At 34.0% G+C, this 24,636-nt stretch overlaps 1 protein-coding gene across 1 annotated transcript; it reads left to right on the top strand.

Annotated features, from left to right (window-relative positions):
• The first annotated feature begins 715 nt into the window (after window positions 1-715).
• LOC126965206 (lysM and putative peptidoglycan-binding domain-containing protein 2) lies at window positions 716-16,363 on the top strand. The gene is made up of 4 exons (XM_050808683.1): window positions 716-927; window positions 1,021-1,307; window positions 9,621-9,854; window positions 14,006-16,363. The coding sequence occupies exons 1-3, from the start codon at window positions 757-759 to the stop codon at window positions 9,835-9,837; spliced, it is 675 nt and encodes a 224-aa protein (XP_050664640.1). The 5' UTR covers window positions 716-756; the 3' UTR covers window positions 9,838-9,854; window positions 14,006-16,363.
• Window positions 16,364-24,636: the final 8,273 nt, after the last annotated feature.

Genomic DNA, 24,636 nt, shown 5'->3' with positions numbered 1-24,636 from the left:
ATATTTTGTCATTTGCGTACAATAAACAACAATCACTTTAATAATTGCCTGAAGCAAAACTGCGCGTCTATTAGGCAAAGTTTTCGTTCAGTTGTTTTAACAGCGCTTTGAATACAATGCCACTCAATTACAAAGTGTTCAGTGAAAAGTTGTCCAAATAACAGCATATCCAAAATCAAAGTGGATGGAGTGTCGTATTTCAGGTAGGTAAATACCCTTTTTAATTAGGAAAAATTATGTAAATAACATGACTATTTTAATCTTTTTGCTACGTAATTACATTTCAATTGCTAAAAAAAATATATCGCTGACTAATATGTAACATTTCGCACCATAACAATAGGCAATCGTGGTTTATATGAAATTACTTTTGTAATGTAACATATCTTTCTTGTTATATTAATATAGTCCATTAATAAATATATGATTATACGTACATGATTTTCGTTTTGTGTTTAATTCAAATTAATTCCCAATCATCAGTTGAGTATGTGACTATGTGTCGTAAGATTTAATTCGTTCCGTTCCGGGGTAATTTTAGTGAAAATATTATGAAAAAACTATTGCTATCTGAAAGGGGCACGTGGACACTGCTTCTATAGTGCATTCTTCGGATGTTGGCAGATCCCCAAGCCATAAATAAAAAAAGAAGTTTTTCTGTGACTTTTTAGGTGACATTTACTAAACTTCAACTAACTTCACGTTGTTTGGTGTATTATTAATGTACTGTCATTTAAAAATTATTGTTTGTCGAAAATGGAGGAGGATCGTCTTTTCGACGAAAGAATTTCGATCCGGGAATCAGCACGACCCTTGAAAAAATATGGTAGTACATGCAATCACATGAAAAGGAATGAAGAGTATATTAAGCATGTAATGTCAAAAGGTGATACACTACAAGGAATTGCTTTGAAGTATGGAGTTACAGTAAGTGGTTATATTTATATTTTTCTAATATTGTTTAGTTTATACATGACATGTATTTGTTATAATTACGATATCATTTTGTTTTCTTTACAGATGGAAAAGATAAGACGAGCAAACCGATTGTTTGCTACGGACAGTTTGTTTTTAAGAGAATATTTATTGATTCCCGTTACCAAGGATTCTCCATATTATGAGAATGGTGAGAGAGTAACTGAGATCGCCCCTTCTAATCACCGCGCTTCTATAGCAGGAATGCCCACAAGAGATTTTTCACCAGGTAGTCCCGATGAAAAAGAGACATTTGATAATTTCCTTAATAGATTGGACTCTTCCATTGCAACTATAAAAAAGCATGTGGAAAAAACAAAAGAAAACAGCGAGTAAGTATTTTTTATATTTTAGTAATAAATTATATCTTAATAATAACCTGCAGCACCTCTATGCCTTTTTTTCAAATATGAGCATTCCAGTTCATTTTATATTCTAAACCATTACAAATTTGTTTGATATTTATTACAGTCATATTTTTTGATAAGCTCATACCAAACCTCTAATCACTTATGGTCAATGAACTTCAGATACCAATAGTAATCTAGAAGCTTCGACTTCTTGCATAAGATGTTGGAAATTGAGCAATATATAATACAACACTATATTTTCATTTAATTTTACTGTAAGTATAGTTTTTATGAAGATGACTTGTAAAATAATAATTTAATGTACAGACCTCTCGTCTATTGACAGTATGATAAAATGAACAAACTCATGACACTACATTGAATTGATAAGAACTATTTGCGTAGGTTGATAATTATTATTATTAATTTATTCATATTCAAACAGGCATACGTTTCTTTATCACTACTGATTTAACCATTGGGAAGAATTTGTATTGTATTCTTTTTCTTACTATACAAAATTAAAAGTGATGGTAAAATTTAAATCACAACGAGATTTTTCATTCTAAAAAAGTATAATTTAAAATATCTCAAACTTGTTAATGGCTGCAGAATTTTTATTGAAATCTACTTGGTTGATAGTTTTAGTATAATTTTACTATAGAAAAAAATTGTCTAGGTATATATTACGATGGATAAAAGTAGGTTGGCTGTCTGTCGGGTCAGTTAGTATTATATGCAGGGTGCCCGAGAAGTTGATGTCCGTGATGTGAAATTTGAATTTGGCTCATTTTATTGGCCCATGTTCTGGGAATTTTTAAAATAGTTAGAAGCCATAGGCATTTTTTTTTAAACCTTGAACATTTTCATGAATTTAGCTGGAGCGCTTATCTTGAACTTACAACTCAATTCTAAACTAGTTCCGCAAGTTTTTGGGCCGGTTAGTGCTCATTAACCGGACTCACCCTTCACATACATCTTGATGAATCACACAAAACTGAATACACACATCTTCTTAATACTTACAAGGTTTCACATACATTAAAGGACTATGTTCCCGAATAATATGCTACGGTTACATATTGACTGGAATTGAATCTACACACTCTTGACTCCCTGAGGCCTAGGATGTAGAGGCTTTTGTGCAATCTACAGTACCCCAGTAATGTCTTAGTTAGGATCAGTAAGTTTTCCCATCTTGACTTAACTGCCTCACATGCAGATTGTTTGTGAAGGTTTGTATTGGGTTGAGTTTTGGAGTGGCTCTGGAGTCCTGGTTAAGAGTTTAATCCATTAATGCAAAAGGGTTTTATGGGTTTATTGTGTTTTGGTTTACAACAACATCAGTGTAGGTGTTCAGATGAAGTAACTTAACATACTCATATGTTTATTTTAGTTTTTATTATGATAAAAAATACTCATATAATTTTATGCATACAAATGTATGCATAAAATTATATGAGTATATGCGGAATTTTCCGCTCTATACCAATGTTGTTAATGAGCTCAGAATAACTTACACAGTAACGGAAAAGTTTTCATATAATATATCTGACATGAACTGCAGGTAGGTGGGAACTGGGGTCACAGGAAGCATGGCGGTCAGTAATTAACCTTAACCATTTAAATGATTATTGTGCCACCAATTAACTTTTCATCATAAAACTACTGAGAAGATGTATAAACTCAGGCTGAGACAGGAATTTCGAGAAATTCGAACCTACTTGTATCACCACAACTGTGGTTCGTAGCATCGCCGGAATTTATTAATACACACAAACATCAGATATTGACCATACGCAAATTCCCGAGCATTAATTGAACCCGTAGCCATAGATAGATGTTTGTAGTTTTCTCGCGTTGCAAAAGATCGCGATACTTTCTACGCGCCGAAGTTGGTCACATGACTGTTGCGCGTACCTTTCGCGTCTCGTCACTGTATTTATTAGCGTGCTACTACATTTAATGCACAATCACGTGATATTGTTTGAATAAATAATATGCGCTCTAGTAGTGTAGCTGGGTCGTATCATTACAGAGATAATGAACTACATAAATCGTATCAAGACAATGTTGAGGAAGTTTGTTCAGAGAGATAGAATGGCTGAATTCTGATATAAGATCTATAAATATTTTGGGGTAATGTGGTATGAATTGTTGAGAATGGCAAATTTTTATATTCAATCGCAATTCTAAATTGTCGAGTCGAGCTTGATTTTTAATCCGCTTCCTTCTTTTAGTATATAAAAACTCATCTTCAAAAATTATTTTGTCTACTTTTTATTGTGGCTTTTGTGGAAGGGCCACCACAATTTCGCCAATTTTAGGGATGAGGCCAACAAGTAATGAGTATTTGTGTGGTGATTATGTGTCTTGAATATTTAATGGTAATGGTCGGTGTTTATATTATATACGACAGTTGGGATGGGCAGGGATTACGGATATACATTTACAAAGGTCCTCTGTCTTATTTTCTTAAAATTGCATAACCTTTTCATTTCAGACTCTTATTTTTTTTGTATTTAGGTACCAGACCCTTTTATACATTCCTTTAATATAAAAAATACGAAGCATTTTTGTCTCTTGAGACAATTGAGTAAAACATGTCGTCATTTAACAGATTATATTTGTCATATTGTAGATATTGATATCTCAATATTATGAACTTGCTTATGTTACTTAGATCGATTAATACTTCGTTTTCGTTTCCCGCTAATAGTCGCTGTGTTGCGGCGGTGGATTTGTACATTAAATAACACTTTAGTTGATGAGACCGTTGTTTGGACACAATATTATGCAATGTACGCCTCGTAAGTTCAATTCCAGCAGGGGTCAGTCAATCTTCTGTGAAATTCGAGGTGTTATTTTTTCAAGCTGCTACCGTGAAATCCGAAATGCAGCTTGGTATTTATTAATTAGTAAATAAAACTAAAAAATGCTTTCAATAACTTTATATTGCAAATGTGAAATTATCAAAAAAAAAAGAGAGTTATTATTAATGTGTTGTTTTTGCTTTTTTAACCGACTTCAAAAAGGAGGAGGTTTTCAATTAGCTCCGTATTTTTTTTATGTATGTACACCGATTACGCTGAGATTTATGATCCGATTTACGTAATTCTTCTTTAGTTCGATGCGGAATAGATGCCATTTGGTCCGACCGACCAACTTAAAACCTATCAATATGTAGCACATTAAAATAATAGTATTTTATTAATATTAAAGGTAAAGCTTTGCATAAGGGATGTATTAAACAAAATTTTTAGTTATTTTATACTTTTCACTTTTTGAAGTCGGTTTTTTTTAGACGTAGTTTTTTTCTTTTAGTCTTCAAAAGATGATGATTTCCATTATAGGAATGGAGTGATTCTCAAAAAATTATAAACCCTAGGTTTCCTAGGGTATATCGGATAAATAATTCCAGACTAACGTTAGCCGTCAAACTACTCAATAATTTAAATATTATGTAAGCATTACTAGGTAAATATAGAGATCTCCTACATTATTATGATTTAATATTTTCCTTTTTTTCAATGTAAAACTTTCCTTTTTTATATGTAGGTATGCCGTTATAAAAGAACCATTTTTCTAATAGTGTTGACAACGCTTCGATTCGCTCTTTACGTTAACTTATTGATTTGACAGTTTGATTAAGTTTTTTTCAGCGAGTGCAATTGGCGTGAAATTGTCAGGCAGTAAATCGATCAAAACTAATATTTTTTTTGTACGAAATGCAGCCGTTGTTTTTTGATTCCAATTACAATATGCTCTATCAAGACGTACTAGATGTTAACTTAATTGATACCTATAATGTATCAAATAAAAGTATTTCAATTTTATATTCGCGATTTAAAAGTTTTTCCTAAATAATCTATAATATGCTTGGAAACTCTGGGCCATATTTAATTTCACTTACTGTTCGTGATTGTTCTGAATTTAGAAAAAGTTTTACAAGTTGACTTCACGAACTTGTAGAGCATATATGTTTGAGACAGCTTGCATGAAATTTTTGATAACATACCCTAAGTTTCTTAAGTATATCTGAACTGTGGGACATGGCGGTCCCACGAGAAGTTCGCACAGAGAGAGAGACGTGATTATTTGATTCAATGTTGTTATTTTTTAATTTAGAAGTTTGCCGGATTGTCTAAACAACAGATAAGTATAATTGCATGAGGGTTATACATTTTAATTTAATTCGTTTTGATCTTGATAATGTTTCGAGGAAAAATTTACTGCTTACGTAAATTGTTTTCACTTGGGATTAGTAATTAATTTGTTAGCGGACATTAGCGTTTCATGTTAAAAAGTAATGCAAGGTCGTAAGCAATGTCGATTGTCTGCGAGGTGTATTGTTGTTAATGTTTTACAACACGCTTTGTACAGTCGTCTACAAATATTATTTGACTGGTTAATTTATGAACTAGAACATTGTGTAGTGTTTTATTACGACGTAACCCGTGGAACGAATGCCCTTGATAAAAAATTGAGCGTGGAAGCGAAACGTAATGTCGGCTGTCACTTGTAAGCAAATGACAGGTATAGGTATTTAATAGGTCACTGACCGAAATTATTTCTAGAACGCGACAAGCTTAAGTATAAACTAATTCCATTTTTTTATTATCTTCCCAGCATTTAAAGTAGATATTTGTTAATGCTTTGTTCTTTTTGTCTACAGTTAAGCGAAAACATTATTATTGACACACTTATGGACACACTTTTTACTCAAATTATCTTGCCCCAAGTTAAGCATATATAGCCTGTGTTATGGGTTACAAGACAATGATATATTGAATACAATATACTTACTTAAACATACATATATTCATATAAACATACATAAATACATTTAAACATCCATGACTCGGAAACAAACATCCATATTCATCATATAAATGCTTGCAGCTACCGGGATTCGAACCCGGGACCTCTAGCTTATTATATCTATTAAGCTTCTTCTACCTAGTATTTTGAGAAAATTTTATGTGTAAATGCGTGAATATATACTCGTTTTTTTTTAAAATCAAATACTAGAAATGCAAGAATATTTTATCGTATTGTGTGGGTGCGATCCTGTGTTTGATACTTATCGTAGTATTTTATTCGACCCTGGCATTAAGCGCATATACACTCGCTTTTTCATATGCACAGAAATTGCTGTTCTTGGAAATATTTATTTGTATGTGTTTATACCGATGAAGTTCTCACAAGTAAAACTTTGTAACATCAAAATATAACTCTATATAGCCGCATTTATCACGGGGAGTGCTCAGAGGAGCTGTTCGGGTTGATTCCAGCGGCCGAATTCCACCACCGGACATTACGTGCAAAGTACCATCCGCATCACGTAGACGTCTGGCATTCCACAACCGCGCGTTTTGTCCGAAATTTCTTGCCTCGCACAGCCACTTTGTGGAATCAACTACCGGCAGCGGTCTTCCCGAACAGATACGACTTAGGGACCTTCAAGAAAAAAGCATACTCCCATCTTAAAGGCCGGCAACGCATTTCTTGACACACCTGTTGTTGCGATGTCCATGGGCGGTTGCCTCACCTCTCCCCATCCCGTGAGCATCTTGCCCCTTTGCCCCCTCTCATATAAAAAAAAAACTGTGAAAGCGTGTAGCGCGCAAAATGTAAAATTATTTTAAAATTTCATTTCGTATTTGGGTTACGTGTTTTAAAATTATATGATTTCTAGTTCTTTTATATTAGAAATGACATCAAAAAGAATTCTAAAGGAATCAATTTTGAGAAAATAAATGCCTTTAATTTATTGTTTTCAAAATGTCTCATGTATTCGATGATATATTTTCTGAATTGTATCTTAAATAAATAAATATTATTTCTATATTTCTGTGTATGTTGTGTGTAATATTTTGGGTCAAAATGGGTTAGTAAATACGTGGATGCGGCGACATAAGATATTGTTTGCTCATTGATAAGCTAATCTTCGATAACGTGATATTGGGTCAGCTGAATAATTACGGCGTCAAATGATTTTATTACAGTAGGTGATATGTACCTCAAATAACAAATTTGCTATTATGAAAAGTATTGAACGATTTCTTTCCATATTGAAATCCTATATCCTAAAAGGCTCTAGGCTATGCTATGATTTAATGAAAACTTTAAATAATAATTGTATTTATTTGCCTCATTTTGATATACAATATCCGGACGAAAAAAGCCTTGCTCGGATTTTTAAGAATGTACAAAACATGAACAAAAAAAAAACTAATAGGACATCTGAATTCGAACCGGGGTCTTCTGATATAATAATATGGGTACTTTCTTCAAAAAAGCACATCTTCCTTAAAGGCCGGTAACGCTCCTGTGATTGCTCTGGTGTTGCAAGAGAGTGTGGGCGGCGGTGATCACTTAACATCAGGTGACCCTTACGCTCGATTGTCCTCCTTCCATAAAACAAAAAAAAAATGGTTAAATAGACACATCAAATCAATTCTCCAGAAATTGTTATAATCTCTTTATTTAAAACTAGGAACAAACAAACGTGCCATGCCTACTATTCGGCTTAGGATACGCATAGGGATGATAGGGGAGTGACTCTTGTTAAGGAATTTGTCGCGGAGCAGGCATGATGGTCGTTGGTACTTCACAAACCAACACGTATGTTACGTAGTGTCGGAGGGTCCCTAGCTACTACTTAAGTCGGTAATGGCTAGGAGCCGATCTAAGTTCTAGCCAACAGATATGTTTGAAGCGTTTAAGCAAAAAGTAATCATATATCGTGAACTTATAATGTCAAGAAGAAAATATCTCATGTGAATGTAATTAATTTCAGGGGAGGGTGCAGTTCGTATGTTATACGTAAGTGTAAATTTTCTCGCGTTAGGTTAATTTTCACGTGTAACAATATTTTTAGATTTGCCGCAAATTCACGAATAATGACAAATGAATGCATTAGGTTAAAAAATAGTTCTAAAATTGAAATTCAAAATAAAAGGTTTAATTAGCAATGTTTCTAACTGGCCAGTTTTAAACATTTTCAGTGTTACCTAGGTATCCCTTACACATCGTTAAGATGATAAGGCGAAGAGTAAGCAGAAAACACGCAAACATGGTGTGTTTAGACAAGTTTTGTGGTGAAAGTATAGCATTTCGAGCTATGAACACTACTTAATCCTGTTACACATATCCTTAAGTCTTATTTGTAGGTTGCTAATGGTTGCTGTTGGTTATAGTTAACACTGCCGAGCCTTTTTGAACTACCACTTTTCTTTGAAGTTAAGCAAGTTTTTTGGCATGGCGTGATGCATTTTTTTTTTGGTACTTCTCTCAGAAAAGTTATTCTTATAGCTTGTACTTTTTTGTGTAGGTTCATTTATTCAGATTAGTAGTGAATAACGAGGATTGTAAGCATATAAACTGTTTTTCATGCAAGAATTTTGAAAATATTGGCTTTTTTTTAAAAAAATGGCGGCCGGCAGCCGTGAACTCATATCGCTCAAGGTTTCTGGCATTTAGTGTCTCCTTAAGAGTCGTTTTGTGATTTTTATTGGTCTAACAGATGTCTACTAAAGCCGCGGGCGCTACCCTCAGTCTTTTTGATTCAAAACAAGGCCGGGCTGGCGGCTTTAGTCTTTAGAGACCTTTAAGAATCGATTGACTATATTGTTGTCACGGGCAAATTGATGCTGCTTTTCTTTTTATAGGTTAGGAGGACAAACGAGCGTACAGCTATTCTGATGGTTAGTGATCATCGCCGCCCACTATATCTTACAACACCAGACGGATCTTAGGACCTTTGACCATTGCCAGTCTAAGACGAGCAGATGCTTGTTCGATTCCGACGCTGACGTCACGTTATTATCAACATTAATGTAATATTTTCTATCGATAAAGTTTATTGCCCTAATCGTGTTTTGGCTTATATGTCGTAGTCTAAAATGATACGTGTTTGAATGAAGGCCTCGTAAAGAAAAAATATCGTCAATGTCGGGTATCGCCGGTATTCGCCGCATGGTATTTGTATGTAACTATGAGGCCGGTCACACATATAGCGAACGACGGCGAAAGAAACTTAAAGAAATAAGAGAAAGGGTATGTATTTTGGGTTTGAATGAGAAATGAGAGCTTTTGCCTTTCTTGTTTTTATTTGGACACAGCCCTAAGTGTTGTGTCATTTAAATCATATCGCATGGTTAGCTTATCAGTAACTCCGGAGGCACCCAGGCTAGAAATCCCGTATCATCCATAAATTTGCAGAAGACAAAATATTCACAATCCCAGATGGAAGGGAAACCTCTTTATAATAGATTGTCTTAAAATCGTCAGATTCGTACGGGACTTCGAGGATGACTTCGTGCGGCACCGGCCCACCGCGCGGCTGCGGCAGTCGGCGTCGATGGGCGCGTCCACGTCGTACAACGAGGTGATACCGCCGCCGCTGCTGCCGCCTCCTCCGCCGCCCGCCGCGCTCTCGCACGGCCGCCGCGTCGACAGCTCACTCAAGCGACTGGAGCGCGCGCACGACGACCTCTTCCAATTGTAGCGTTCGAGACAGCGCAGGTAATTAATATGTATCTTGTGTTTTCAAAACGAAGTTCTCCTAAATAATTAATAAAGTCTCTGTACGGTTTTGTATGTGTTTGTCCGGCTCGAAGGACCAATAAATTAAATATAAACTGATAGAATAAAAATATATGTATTAAACTAATAAACAGATTTACGGTTTAATTGGACTTAATTCCAGAAAAACGTTCCAAACCACAATCATGTCGAAATTGAGTTAAGAACGTGATTCATATTAACGGACCGACAAAAAATGGCAGCCCTACTGTGACTCTTTAAATGACATCATGACTTAGTAGCCTAACCCACATGTATGGAATACACCTATGTTTATTTTCTTTAAACACAAATTCCTTAAAATGTGTTGTTTGTGGCTTGGAACGTTTTTCAGGAACTACGTCCAATTTATATAATGATCGATACGCATCGATAACTTAGCGATAGATTGCGCAGAGCAAAGTATTGCAACTACGGAATTGTCTATGTATAAAAGTTTATAGTGAAAAATATGTGTTTAGCGTGTGCGTTGATATCAGTATAAAACTAAAACTATTGGTATACAGCATGAGTTTGCTCGTACAGCATTTATTATTATTATTTGCAGAGGTTGGCTATAGTCCTGTTTGGGTCCTAGTAACACCGCGTCCAGAATTGAACTATTGTGTTCGCCACTCGTACTAATAGCTCGTCGTTAAGCCCTGCCGCGTTTATGAACCACAGTATCTTCTTGACGCGAGTATTGCAAAAAGCATCTGGGAGTAGGGTATAGTCGCCATGGATGGTGTTACGCTTATGCATTGGTGGGCCGCAATTGCAGAGGAGATGAAGAGGCGAAAAAGATTTTGTAATGATGAAATATGTTTATATCGACATATATATATGATATATTCGCCTTTAGTGACGTTTAGTATACCTTATCACAGCTTGACAACTACGCGGCATGCTTATGATCTTCCGTTATTCTTCATGTTGAATTCTCAGGGTCAGGGCGTTTGAGATGTAAAAGTCCGAATGTGACAGTCAAGCAAGTTCCAAATTTTTTCAGTCGTATTTAGGCCAAAGCTCATAGACGGCAACTCCATAATTCAGATTGTTCATGGTGCCCTAAATTAGATTACAATTTGCCTAGGATTCTCTAATTTGTTAAGAAAATATAGCCCCTTTAATCATTCAGTAATAGGTAATTATAGAATTTTCACTTTTTCAACTTTGCAACAAAAATATTATCTTGCAATCAATTATTTCAAATGACACTTCAACACAATTAGTTACAAATACCTATAAAATCTGTGTTTGTTAAAAGGCATAAACGGCATATATTTTTTTTAAATTCCTTTGGAATTGTTTTTGATGTCATTTCTAATATACTGGATACTACTACCGCTTCGGAAACAAATGGCGCTCTGAGAGAGAGAAGAAGCGGCGCAAGAAACTCTTCCAGCATTCTTTTTTTGCGCTCTTTTCAATAAAAATATACAATATTGTACAGGCATTTCTATCGCTATAAATAATCATAATCTAGTCCCGGGCTGTCCGATCACTTAGATATTCAGCTGTAGTAGGAGTAATAGGATTTAAGACAAAGCCATTTTTTTTATAAAACACTTAAATTTATTTATAGATAATTCCTGAACAGTGGCTGGGACTTTATTATAAAAGTGTATACATTTACCCTTATAGCTGTTATGTATCTTATGGAGCCTACTAGAATTAGTTACAATTAATCCCTTATTTCTAGTGTTATAATAATGAAAATCACTATTAAAAGAGCAAAAAGGTGATGATTTTTGTGAACGTTTATTAAATTTTCATAAATGTACTGACAATTAACAGTTATTTATTTCTTTAAATTTTTCTTTGAGAGACTGTCTATAACCAAGCTGATATATAGCACGAACAGCTCTCTTTTGCAGAGCAAACACTATATCAATGTCAGCAGCATGACCCCACAGTAAAATACCCTCATGATGCTGTGAAAATAACTGAAGTATACTAATCTAGTGTTCGGAACATTCGTGTACTCTCTATCTCTAATCTTTATCTTTAATCTTATTTCTAACGGCATATGCCGCAGAGCTGAGTCTATCTGCTAGTTGGGCATTTATATTATATAACGTATTATGGTATGGTATGGTGTTAAGGGCTCCTGCATCGCCAATTAAACTCCTTTTATAAGAAATTCAGAACCCACCTGGGATGTTCACACTTCACAGACTTCTCGGTATGACCTGATTGATATTTTCGAGTTTCTCTTTTGTACATTCTAGGATTACAAAGCATATTAGTTAAGTGTTAATTTTTCGTTACGTTAATTTACTAGCTAAAATAACTTTTGTTCTATTTAAAATTATATTTAGCGTGACGTCACCAAATGGCCCAACGAAAGACCAGCGTTGGTTTTTTACACTAGCAATCATACTGAGTTGGGACCATTTTTGTAACGTATAGGTAGTATTGTTTCAGATTTTATTTGTCTATTGTTTGTCTCCGTTATAATTTTTTTAAGTTATTTGTATATTTATGTGTACTATACGTTTCAAATAAACATTTTTCATTTGACGTATTAATAAGTAATTTAAACTGACAGGAACGGAGTGTTAAAGCGGTCAGACCCCATTGTAACACAAATAGAAACAACTTTATAATAAGGATGTCCTTCCCGCTCTAGCGAATAAAGAACGGGTCATCTTATAATAATGGCTAAGAACGATTTTGACTAAGCGTTTACATAAATTATGAGCGTATAAAATTATCTTTGTTAATATTATCAATGATGATTATATATGATTTTGACAGTTGATGTGTTACGAAATTTAAAAGAATTGTTAAAAAACGTTTGTGTGGGAAAGGTTATTATAGCATAAACGATTTTCTTAATGACACCACGGACCACGGGAATAAAGCGAACACCTCAGCCTTTAATTATAAATGTTTATTGTACGATATTACATTGTAATCCATATTTTATAATAAAAAAAAAGCCCGCTGAGTTTCTTGCGCCCATTCTCCTCAGGTCTGAGGCAGTCTCTTTTGAATGGGTGGTAGATTTTGACGTTCAATAAGTGATTTTAAATCCTATTTTGAATAAAAATATTTGAATTTGATGTAATAACATCAAATTATTTTGAAGAAGATATACTTAATTGATGAAAAAAAGATATAATTGTGTCTCTTGAACATTATGTAGATTGTTTAACTACCACCTATCAATAAGTTATCATTCCATTCAATTTATTTGTTACAATAAACGTATCAACGTATTTTTCCGTGTTTATTTTCAAAGAATACTTACTTAGGCTACATGTCTAAGTTACTTCTAAAGACATAACTTGTATAAAAAAGCCAAGTCTCACCACTCAGTTATTTTACTGTAAAAAGTTGTGAGATCCATGTAATACCAACTCGGTCAATTTCTTCAGTCTCAACTCAACGGTCCTTCTGTCTTAGGTTATTACGTAATTAGAATACAACATCTTATAGTGACCATATCAATATTACAAATCTTTTATGTTATGAATAAATAGATTAACTTGGCCAGATTACCTTTATCCACAATGAAGTTATAGTGGGTCTAAAATGGCCTGAACTGCTTCGAGAAAACGATGGTACAGCTGATCCGCTTGTTTTTGCTCGACTTGGCAGATAGTTATTTTGATATAATAAAAGTAATAGTGAGATAGATTTTGATTTGCATGTAAAATATTAAGCTTAAATGGTCATAGCCTTCCATAAATCCCGTGCGCTTTTATCGAACAATCTATGAAGTACGATGCGCGCATTACACGCGAGAATACATTATACAACGAATTCAAAATTCAAATAATATACTCCAACTTAGAGCGCATTCAAATCAACCGTTCGCGTTCGATAGATAAAGTTAAATTGAATTTGCACCCAATAGATATGTCAGCACATACTCCAATGTCCACATTCCCTTATAAACTGAACTTGCAGATCAAATTCTAGTCTCGAATGCAAATCAACTTCCGAACAGAATCGTAAGGCGATTTATCGCACGAAAGACGCGTAAATAGCTTGAGATTGCAACGAACGACGTATTTAGTAAAAAATAATAATTTATTGTTACAAACAGGCTTATTTAATTTAAAGATTTATAGGTATGTGATTTATTTTTGTTTACATTACAGGTATGCGCGCCTCCAATGAGTGCAACGTTTGCGTCCGTGATCGCGTGCGTACACCAGGCGTGCGCATGCGCATGTGAGTGTCCGTTGCGGCCCGGACTGAAGTACATCGTGGGGTCACTGCGAGTGATATTAGATAGATAACGATCTGTTTATATGTAGATAACATTATTATATAATTTAAAGTTGTTGTGTCTTACACCGGGACATGCTTTTAATGACACATTTTTACTGTGCTATTATTGTTCCAACCAATGATATATTTTATCCTTGGTTGATTCCATATCAATAATAAAAATCTTTGTTTTGACATCTCAGTATATTTAGGACGCATATAAAAGTAGTAGTACCAGCACTGTGGGTTAATATTTTAAAAATAGTGGTGGTACAAGAAGAAGAAACAACTACACCGTTTCAATAAAAGTATGTCCTGTTAGCACCTGTAAGTGTATTTAATAAACTATATGTTCGTCTGAACACATTTATATTTTAAACAGAGTTTATGTAAAATTAGACAATTAAGGGTAAGCGATAAAACTATTCTACTGTTTTTATGGTCACAGACCTATACAACTATATTTATAGCCCAGATTGTTTTGCAAAAGATGTCAGCAAAAATAAAAGATATATTCTGTTTAAAAATGCTTAAAAAACGTTTTATGTGTATTATATTCAATCTGACCGTTTAAATTTATCGCTCGTGCGATATATATCGCTAGTGTAAAACATATCGATTGAGCTCTGTGAACTACCGCGCAAAACTTAAATGGTGAAAATGCCAATGGGATGAAAACTAAATTAAAAAATTAATTTGTACAGGCTTGTTAAATCTTTGTTATTTACGGGTCGTTACAGATATTTACAAAGACTCCGTACCAAAGATAATTCAGTAGTAATGTCAGGATCACGATGTTCATGCTTTCTGTTTTATTATAATTCTGTTAAATTGTTTAATGTTATAGCAGTTTTTATATTTTAAGTGATTCGGCAGTTTTTTTTTAAGTAAGTAAGGGATGGGATGAGAGATGAGCAGAACGTTCAGCTAATGGTAATTCATACGCCTTGCTCATTACAATGCAGTGTCGCTCCGTATTCTTGAAAAACCCCAAAATATCTGAGCGGCACTACAACTGCGCTCGTCACCTTGAGACATAAGATGTTAAGTCTCCTTTGCCCAGTAATCACTAGCTACGAAGCCCTTCAGACTGAAATACAACAATGCTTACACATTACTGCTTCACGGCAGAAATAGGCGCCGTTGTCTCTTCTCTTGTCTCTGTCTAGTGCAAAGGAGCCTCCCACTTGTGTACATTACTGTATTTAGAATTATTATTATTAAATTAAAATATTTCAAACGCCGGCCGGTTCGCTTTCAAAATATTTTTTGTCATTTTTATATGTCGTGTATATTTACTGCTTTTATTTTATAGCAGATCCTTAAAATGAAAGTGCGTGGTAACTATTTGGTGAGACCAATTGTTTGCCGGTCGATGATTGTTTTCAGTCGGATGTACTTCAGATGTTTTTTTTCCTACTTTTCTTCTGCTTGTGGTGACTTACACAAATATCAAACACTCGCTGCCCACGGTGTTAAAAGTGATTATCCTGTCAAGGACAGCGTACTCGCGTCACCTTTCTATATCGATTCGGAAGAATGAAGAAGTCCTGGGTTGAACTGTATTGATCGCTATCCCTTGTTAACAATTTTAGTTCAGTAAGAGTCCATTTTATATATAATACGTCTACAGTTACATATTTGAAATAATAATAGGAAATACTGCTTCCGGATATCTGTAAGCGGATTTTATATAAAACCAGTTGGTCTTAGCTAAAATCCGTGTAGGGATTATCTTTACCTCTCGCTCACAGGGCTAGGTAGGTAGGCAGACACGATTTCTATTTCTTCCAACTCTTTATATATATATATTATATCTGGTACTGTGATCATGGTCGGAGGTAATAATTATCATTAATGATATTGTGACTTTGCCACTCGCAATCTCGTTTGTTCATAAAAATAATGTATACTCCGTTAGATACATCGTAGACGTAGAATTTAACCACTCTATGTACGACCTTACTGTTGTCTGTGACACACCAAATGTTAAATGAATGTTAAATTGTGATGAGGCACTAAATACTTTCGCTGTTAAGTTAATAACTGTTGAGCTTTATAGAAAAGTAAAAACAATAATTATATATGAGTGTATATTGTAGTTGTTAAGTAATAAATGTATATATATGAACAGAACATACAACATGTATGGTTATTATCTTGTATAAAGTTTATAATATGTTTTCATAAATATTGCTTTATAATATTTTTAACAAAAGAAATATAATAAATGTTTCTATGCCGTATTGTGTGTTTTTTATTCTTAAGCTTAATTTCTATAGAGGGAACGTAAACTTTGATCAGATTTTACTTACGTAGAACTTAGCTGAGTGTGATAAAACGCGTACTTGGCTTTTGTATTGGCCTATTTTAGCTTAAGCTCAGCAGAATTTCAGATGTCAATTGGACATAGGTCCTGAAAAACGTTCCAAGCCATTTGTATTCACATCTTAGGGAATTCGTGTTTAAAGTTTAATAAATATTAGACGTGTATTTCATTCACTTGGGTTGGGCTACTAAGTACTAAGACTACTAAGAGTAGTGCTGCCATTTTTGTCAGTCCGTTAATATGAATCACTTGACCAGTTTTATGTTCTTAACTCAATTTCGACATGATTGTGGTTTGGAACGTTTTCTGGAATTACATCCAATTGACTATAAGAACGTAAAGTTTACGCTAAGCATAAACTCAGCTAAGTTTTACATAAATAAAGGCTAAGTACGCTCTTTAGATGTAGGGTCAGACTATCAATACGCCAGACACCATAATCAATAACCTACAAAGAAATAGTTATTTGTTCAACAAGTGAGCAAAGTTATTTTTTGCTGCGAGTGCTGACTTAAAATCACGAATTGGCGAAGTAGTCGAGAGCGAGTGATTCTAATATAGAATACTGAGGTAGGTAGTGATTTAAAGGCACAAGACAAAAAAGAAATTTGCTCTCGTGTGAAACACAACTTTTCACCTCGACTAGCGAGAAAAGTGTTATAGGTAAGAGAAACAATTAAGATAATAAATTTTTGAGTCTTTATTGTTTATTTTTTTATCACGGAGTAATTCGCGGATGTATGGTCACGTGGGGTTCGAAATTAAACTCACTTTGCCTCACGCTCGCAGCAAAAATCGTTTTTGCTGCGAGTTTTGACGTAGCAATAGCGCCCTTTTCGTGCTGGAGAAAATAATTTAAAGTCAACATAGGTATATTATTTTCGATTAATATTATTGTGAGGATCACAAAAACATAAACATCATAATAATATTGCTGCCGTTATGGTAAATATTTGTGTTGTCTGTATTTTTGTAGTAAATTAATGGTTCGTACCTAAAATACTACTACATATATACAATGTACATACATACGAAGATATAAGCATAAAATAGAAATCTCTGCAATCTCCTGTAAGGGGCCAGCTATAAGTCACGTCACACATTTATTTTGAATTTAGTTCTTATGCAGTCCTATTAGAGAATAAATTGGCAGGTGACAAAAATAACGTCTCGCATCAATATTAAATAACGCTGGCCAGTTTTAATAAATAATAAGTTATATGATTATAAATATATCATAAGTTATTTTATCCGCTATCTAATATAACGAACAACTCTAGCTGACATACACAAACACACTCGAATAATGAACACGTACATACATGCACACAAACATATACACTACTTACATACATACAAACAAACATTTATACACTTACTCCTGGGCAGGACGGGCACATTGAAGATACCTCGTGCTTATATTTATAGAGAGGTATACACGATAGCACCCATGTCCTGAGATTATTTGTGTCAGATAGTAATTGACCTCACTTGATTTCGGTTTAATCTGCCTAATTTGGCTAATAATCTAAAACTTAATTGGCTCAATTTCCGTCCGCTATTTGTAGTAAAAAAACAAAAATAATAATTTTTTCCTTGTCCAGTATTGATACGTAAACGTACGTACTCTTGACACGTAAAATTACGAAGGACTAGGACTGGAGTTTAGGTATACATATATACATTTTAGGTATACATATAATACATAATATTATGGTGAACAATCTAGTAGACATCAATTAAATCTGCTTATAGTTTGTTTTCATACATATTTTCTTTATAGCAATATTTTTTTCTATTTTTATTTTCTAGTTGCAACGTAAAATAAAAAAAAAAATAACAAAAAAACCACCGACTTCAAAAACACTATTTCAAAACAAGAGATGATCTATTGTTTATATGCACTAAATAGTATAAAAATAATTGCGTATTTTTATACAATCTAAATAATTAATCTAATTCTAGTTACTTAGTCATGTTTGTAATCGGTGTCCTTCCGCTGCGACTCGCTCTCGTCTCCTCACAACTCAAGCACATCTCACCTATAACTATGTATGTATGTCAAAATCTATCTTGGACGACACCGACTCTAAAAATTACAATAATCGTAACAAGAATTAGATTAATTATTTAGATTGTATAAAAATACGCAATTATTTTTATACTTTTTAGTGCATATAAACAATAGATACATATATATTTTGATATAGTGTTTTTGAAGTCGGTTGTTCTTTTGTTAATTTATTTTTTGTGAATTTGAAGTACACTAACAATTCAATAATGGATTCCATAATCAGAACCTAACCAAACTCTCACCAAATCTATCTTTGAAGTATATCTTTCCAATAAAAAAGAATCATCGAAATCGGTTGGCGCGATATTGAGTTATTCGTAAATTTATCATCCACTTTGCTATACGTATGTATAGCAAATTTAAGACTTTTACGGTTTTCTCATGGATTCCATTGTCAGATCTGGACCAAATTACAACGGGAAGCACCAACTTTCCAATAAATAAAGAATTTTCAAAATCGGTTCACCCAGTCGAAAGTTTTGAGGCAACAAACATAAAAAAAAAGCCGACGAATTGAGAACCTCCTCCTTTTTTGAAGTCGGTTAATAAGTATTATGTCGAAGGTATGAATCAATAGTAGAAAAAAGGAAATAAAAACAAATTTAAACGTAATAAAACTTTTATTTCAATAAAAATATAATGTGTAATTTTATGTTACCACGTTACACATTTAGATTAGGTATTATTTACATGCAAATTACTTACATAATAATGTGATACAAGTTAAAATACTTAAAGAATAATATTGATGAGGTAAAGTTGGTTAAAAATTAAATAAATTATAGAAAGCTTTGGCTTTGCTGGCCTGGCCTTATGTTAAATTTTTGTGCTTGTGACTCGGAGAATATAATTGTTCTGAAGGTATGAATGTTGTTGAAAATGCCCCTATTTAACAGCAGAGAATATGTGGGCGTTAGGGATTAGACTTAGATTAATTTGCCCCATCGCATCATCAACTAGTAACATACATCAAAAGATTTAGTATTTTTTGATTAATGTAGCATTTGTGTACAGTTTAGGCCCAATTTTGGCGATCTCCTTTGTGATGAAAAGTAAAATGACATTTTTGGTTACAAAAATTTTTTAAAAGTTTAAAATGCCTCACGAGAAAAGAAAATATGTTAAAATGTGGACCCAGATTTGAGTACCCCGTTACACAATGAAAATTTATAAAACTGCAAACTTTAAACTCTACTTTCGTAAAGTAGAACGAAATGAAAATATTGGCTAAGAAATAACTTAATTCAGAATAAAAAAGTAAAATAAACAATTCGAGGAGGGAGTTTTTAAACTACTCTAAAATCAAATAAAGTGCTTTGTCCAGCAAAACGCTTTATTATAATATTTACTTACCGCTGTGCTTTTAAGACAATTATTTGCGTATTTATTTTCTAACTAAATTTGTTATTTATCTAAAGTATTTATAATATATAAAGAACCGTTTATAGGAAAATTAAAAAATCTTAGCATCACAGTGGTCGTATCTAATCAATGTTAATACTGTATATTTTTGTACTATAAAATTATTAATATTGAAATATCTTTGGAAAACCATAAACAGATAACGTAAAAAAATCTTTAAACATGTTTCATTCAGTAAAAAAACTTTATACAATTATAATATGATTTTCCAAAAATTAATGAAGCTCCAATTATAATTAACATTGAGCATAAAAATAGTAAAATGTAAAATAATATGTTTTTAAGAATCAAAATTATATAAAACTATAGAGTATTCTAACTATTATTAATATTATGCTGGCAATTATAGTTCGTTTCGCTTTAAATTATCAATATATTATTACCAAAATAAAAAAAAACGAAAATCGAACTGTGATGTGCTAAAAAAATTTAAATATAAATAACTTCTAAATTTAGAGAGCGCATGTTTCGAAAATTATATTTTTTATGAATAATTTTATGCTAATATTTATATTATGCTTAAGTCTTTTTCGATTACTGATATTGTTATTTACAAAATCTCTGTAAATACTAACATATTCAAATAGAACTAAGTGGGTGCCTCTTCTATACTATTTCCTATATGTTTACATTTGCTTCTATTCAGAAGAAAGTCTAAATCATGTGATATTTTGTGTATCATTTGGTCCGTCTCTGGCGAGTCGTACGCCTTATTCCAATTCTTATTCACTTGGATAATGTCTTTTTTCACTTCATAAACCACTTCTTCAGAGGGAAGTGAAACACTTGATATAAAGTCTTTAGTCTTTTTTAGACAACTTTTGATTGGTAGGTTAGGGGAGGGGATATTGGAGATATCTGGGTTTGATTGGACGCAAAGAGAACAAGATTCTTTGGGCAGATCAAAATTCATTTTGGACAGCAAGGGCTTGGTATTTTCTGGGGTATATCTATCTATGGTGTTCACTCCAGCTTCACCTCGGGATATGTATTTTGGGGCTGGCTGTGGGATGAGATCGCATAAAGCGTGCGTGGTTATTTGTCGAGGTCCATAGTTCTGTGGACTGAGTAGACTGGTTTTGTATTCGACACATCTAACGATGTCTGCCCGGCTGTCTTCCTGGCTCAATGACGATTGTTTCCTGTAAATTTAAATAAATGGGAATAAAACATAGTATAGTGCAAGTAGTCTTGTATCATAAAGACTTTAATGAAGCCATAGGTTTGGCCATAGAGGCTATACCCTTACGATGGACACAACATACTTATAATGTAACAGTTTATTATACTTATTATACACTATATTACAATTGAATTTTATTTCCTATATTTATGATATGTTCACCAGCTGGTATGATATCATGAGACCACCAGGTTGATGGTCGACCTCTACTTCTAGTGCCTTGTGGCCCTTTCCAACGTGATATCTTACGGCGGCACATATACTTTACCTTATTTTGGATGGACTATCGAACCTCCAATAGGAGGACAGTGGGGAGGTTGGGGTCGAGGCAGTCTCCATGAAGCCCATCCCTCCCCTGCTCTCCACTTCCCCTCCTTGCTTTATATAAACTGAAATAATATGATTATCTTGCAGGTGAAATTGCAGACGAAACAAAATTAACTGGGAGTTAGATTTATATACTGTAGTATTTATGTAAAAATAAAGTTAGCTAGTTTTAAAGTACTGTACAAATATAGCTACGAACGGATCATAATGATATATCTTGATATATCTAGACGTATCTTGCTAAATTTAAAGAAATCCTGACGTGCGTCATTTCTGACAGATTATGTGCATTTGACAGTCAACACCAAGATGCATGCTTATATAGTTTACATTAAAAAAAGGGTAGAGTACAAGGTATAGTTGGCTGTTAAAGCTAGGTTGTTATCGACGGTGAATCTTCCGATGAACGCTGGTGTCCCGCAAGGCTGCGTTCTATCCCCTACACTGTTTCTTCTACATATTAACATTTTTATTTTGACGCGTTTAGCAAAATAGTCACAATTTCTCGTACAACTCTGAAAGAGCAGCGATATCATAACACGAATATATATCAAATCATGTTTTTTGTTAACAAAAAATACCAAGCTTGTTTATCTAGCAACCCGTAACATAAACCGCATAATGATACCACGGCTAATGTAAACACAAGTAGCTATAGTGTCTCAAGTGGCCGCGCCCAAACAGTTGAGCAGTCGGTGTCTGCGGGACGTTTAAGCATAGCAGAGGTAAATGATATGCAGAAGAAACAGGTTATGCGTCTTACACCGGTCGTGCCAACATTTCTGAGAATCGAAAATGCTTTGGTTCAATTATCGTACTTGTTTGCCGAATATGAAAGATTGAGTTGTCGTCACGATTGCACAAAAGTATATACCTAAAACAGTACTAACGGCTAAGTGTGGTGTCACCGGCGCGTGCGGGTGCTCGGGAGCATTCGGCGCGAGAGAGCGAGACGGCACGACGAGCCGAACGCGCGCACTCCTCGTCGCAAACTACGTAGCACACGAACATAGCTATACCCTGTTGAAAATATAACATTTGGTTATTTATATACATAGACTTCGAAGATTTTTCTTTTGCTGATAAACTACCACGAACTGTTAAAATTTTATAAAGTTGTCCACTTTTGCGGAGAATTTTAAACAAGATCTATTTTTCAATGTATACCCATAAATAACCCATAGCATAAAAACGTTCCTTTAATAATAATATTATCCTAAAAAATATGTCTCTTTTTATCTTATCAACTTTTTCAGTTCGTGACATTATCACGCATACATACACATAGCAATCCTTTTTGCCTCTTCTATTCTATATTCGATTTAGAATTACTAATTTTTAGTAAAAATTACATCAGCCATACAAGAGAGAAACGCGCAAGGATTATTTCCTTTTGAATCTCGATATCTCTCGATTAATTTTGGGGAGAAATTATGCCCAAATTGTCATACTTGTTATTATAAGTTTTTTAAATAATTTATTAATTTAAAACTCTTTATAGGTGAAGTATCAAGCACGACGTGATCTGTCTCGTTTTATTCTTCTGGAGTGAAGCAAACATCTCAGCTTAAAGCATCCAAAAATTCTTGATTAATTGTCACTTTAACAGTTGTCAATTTAAAAAAATACAAAATATTTTTTCCATAGTGTTGTATACTTTTACTGTATTAGGAAGCTATATAAATCATAACCGTTGTACATCAAACAAGAGTCATGTACCCATTTAATTGACGACCCATATAGCCGAATGGTTACTGACCCTGACTACTAAGCCAGAGGTCCCGGGTGCATTCATTTATATGATGAATATGGATGTTTGTTTCCGAGTCATGGATGTTTATATGTATTTATGTATGTTGAAGTAAGTATATTGTATTAAATATATCGTTGTCTGGCAACAAAAGTGTGTATAAATATCAATAATTGTTGTTTCATAATACTTACTTTAAATTTAGTATTAAATTAAACCTGAGTAGAAATTTAAAAAGATATTTGCGTAAAAGTTACAGCAAAAAATCTAATGTGAAAACAGTTACAATTACACGCCTTTTAATCCTCACAAAAGTGTTTTATTTAAATGAGTAACACTCGCGTTAGTCAAAGAAAATAACAGAGTATAAATGTTGAAAATTAGGGTTGGCCAATATCGGCATGAGTGGCTTCTATCCGATCCGTGATTGAGTCCCGTCGGGTGAACCGTCCGAGGCCGCTTTGGCCGCGTCCGTTTTCGCCGAAAAGCTATCTTAAGCTACGGCAGGGGAGGTTTTTTAGTCGATAGGCACCCGAGTCCGACATATGGGCTCCGTTTCGGGGTTTTTTCCTCCTCTTCAAAAAAAAATGCATGATTGGTGAGCACAGATTAAGCAGTCACCGGTTGGTGATGTTCGTTCTGTACGTGTCGTTCGACTTTTACATTGGTATTTCATTCATTCATTCATTCACCATCACTTGTTAAACTATAAAATACACTATATAAAAATAAATAATAATAAACACAAATAAAACTGAAAACTTTTATAAACGATGAGTGACTCGAACCCGCAACCTCTCGCGTTCCGTGCGAGCGCTCATTCCAATTGAGCCAACCGTTCGAGTGACGTATCGTTTATAAAATGTTGTATGCTTTGTTCAACTCTTAGGTTGTGGCTTCATCTACAGGATCTACATTACAGTTGATAACCTGCTCAACCCCAATATTTGCATATTAGGAAACTCTCGCGTTTCGAGTAACGGGTTCGCGTCCCGCATCGTTCATAAAAAAATTGTGTTATAAATCCCAGAAGCGAGGGTAATCACTTTAAAAATATAAAAAATCATCTACTATATAATATCACTCACGTTAGCAAGAGCCGCGATAGCTAGGGCTGCCACGCGGGCTACTTGCCGCTCTCCCGGCTGCACGTACGCAACTGCGGCAATCTGCGCCGCAGACGTACTACACAGCAACACCAACGTGTGATGCACGATGTGGATCCTGCAATGAGTTAGTTATAGTTATTTATGCAACTGTTGTGTAATAAGGGGTATGTGATAATAGTATCACATGAGTGTTTTAATACCTAATTATCAACAGTTGCATACAAGACTTTATCTACACCCAGAATATGAATCCTCTAAAAGATTCTGGAACAGTTAGCTTACTGCTAACATTAAAACACCAGTCCTAGTAGTAACCTAATATCAT

The sequence above is a fragment of the Leptidea sinapis genome, chromosome 6 (genome assembly GCF_905404315.1).
Source record: "Leptidea sinapis chromosome 6, ilLepSina1.1, whole genome shotgun sequence".
In the NCBI taxonomy this organism is placed as follows: domain Eukaryota; kingdom Metazoa; phylum Arthropoda; class Insecta; order Lepidoptera; family Pieridae; genus Leptidea; species Leptidea sinapis.
Note: the sequence above shows the minus strand (reverse complement) of the source record. Positions and strands in the feature narration are given on the sequence as shown.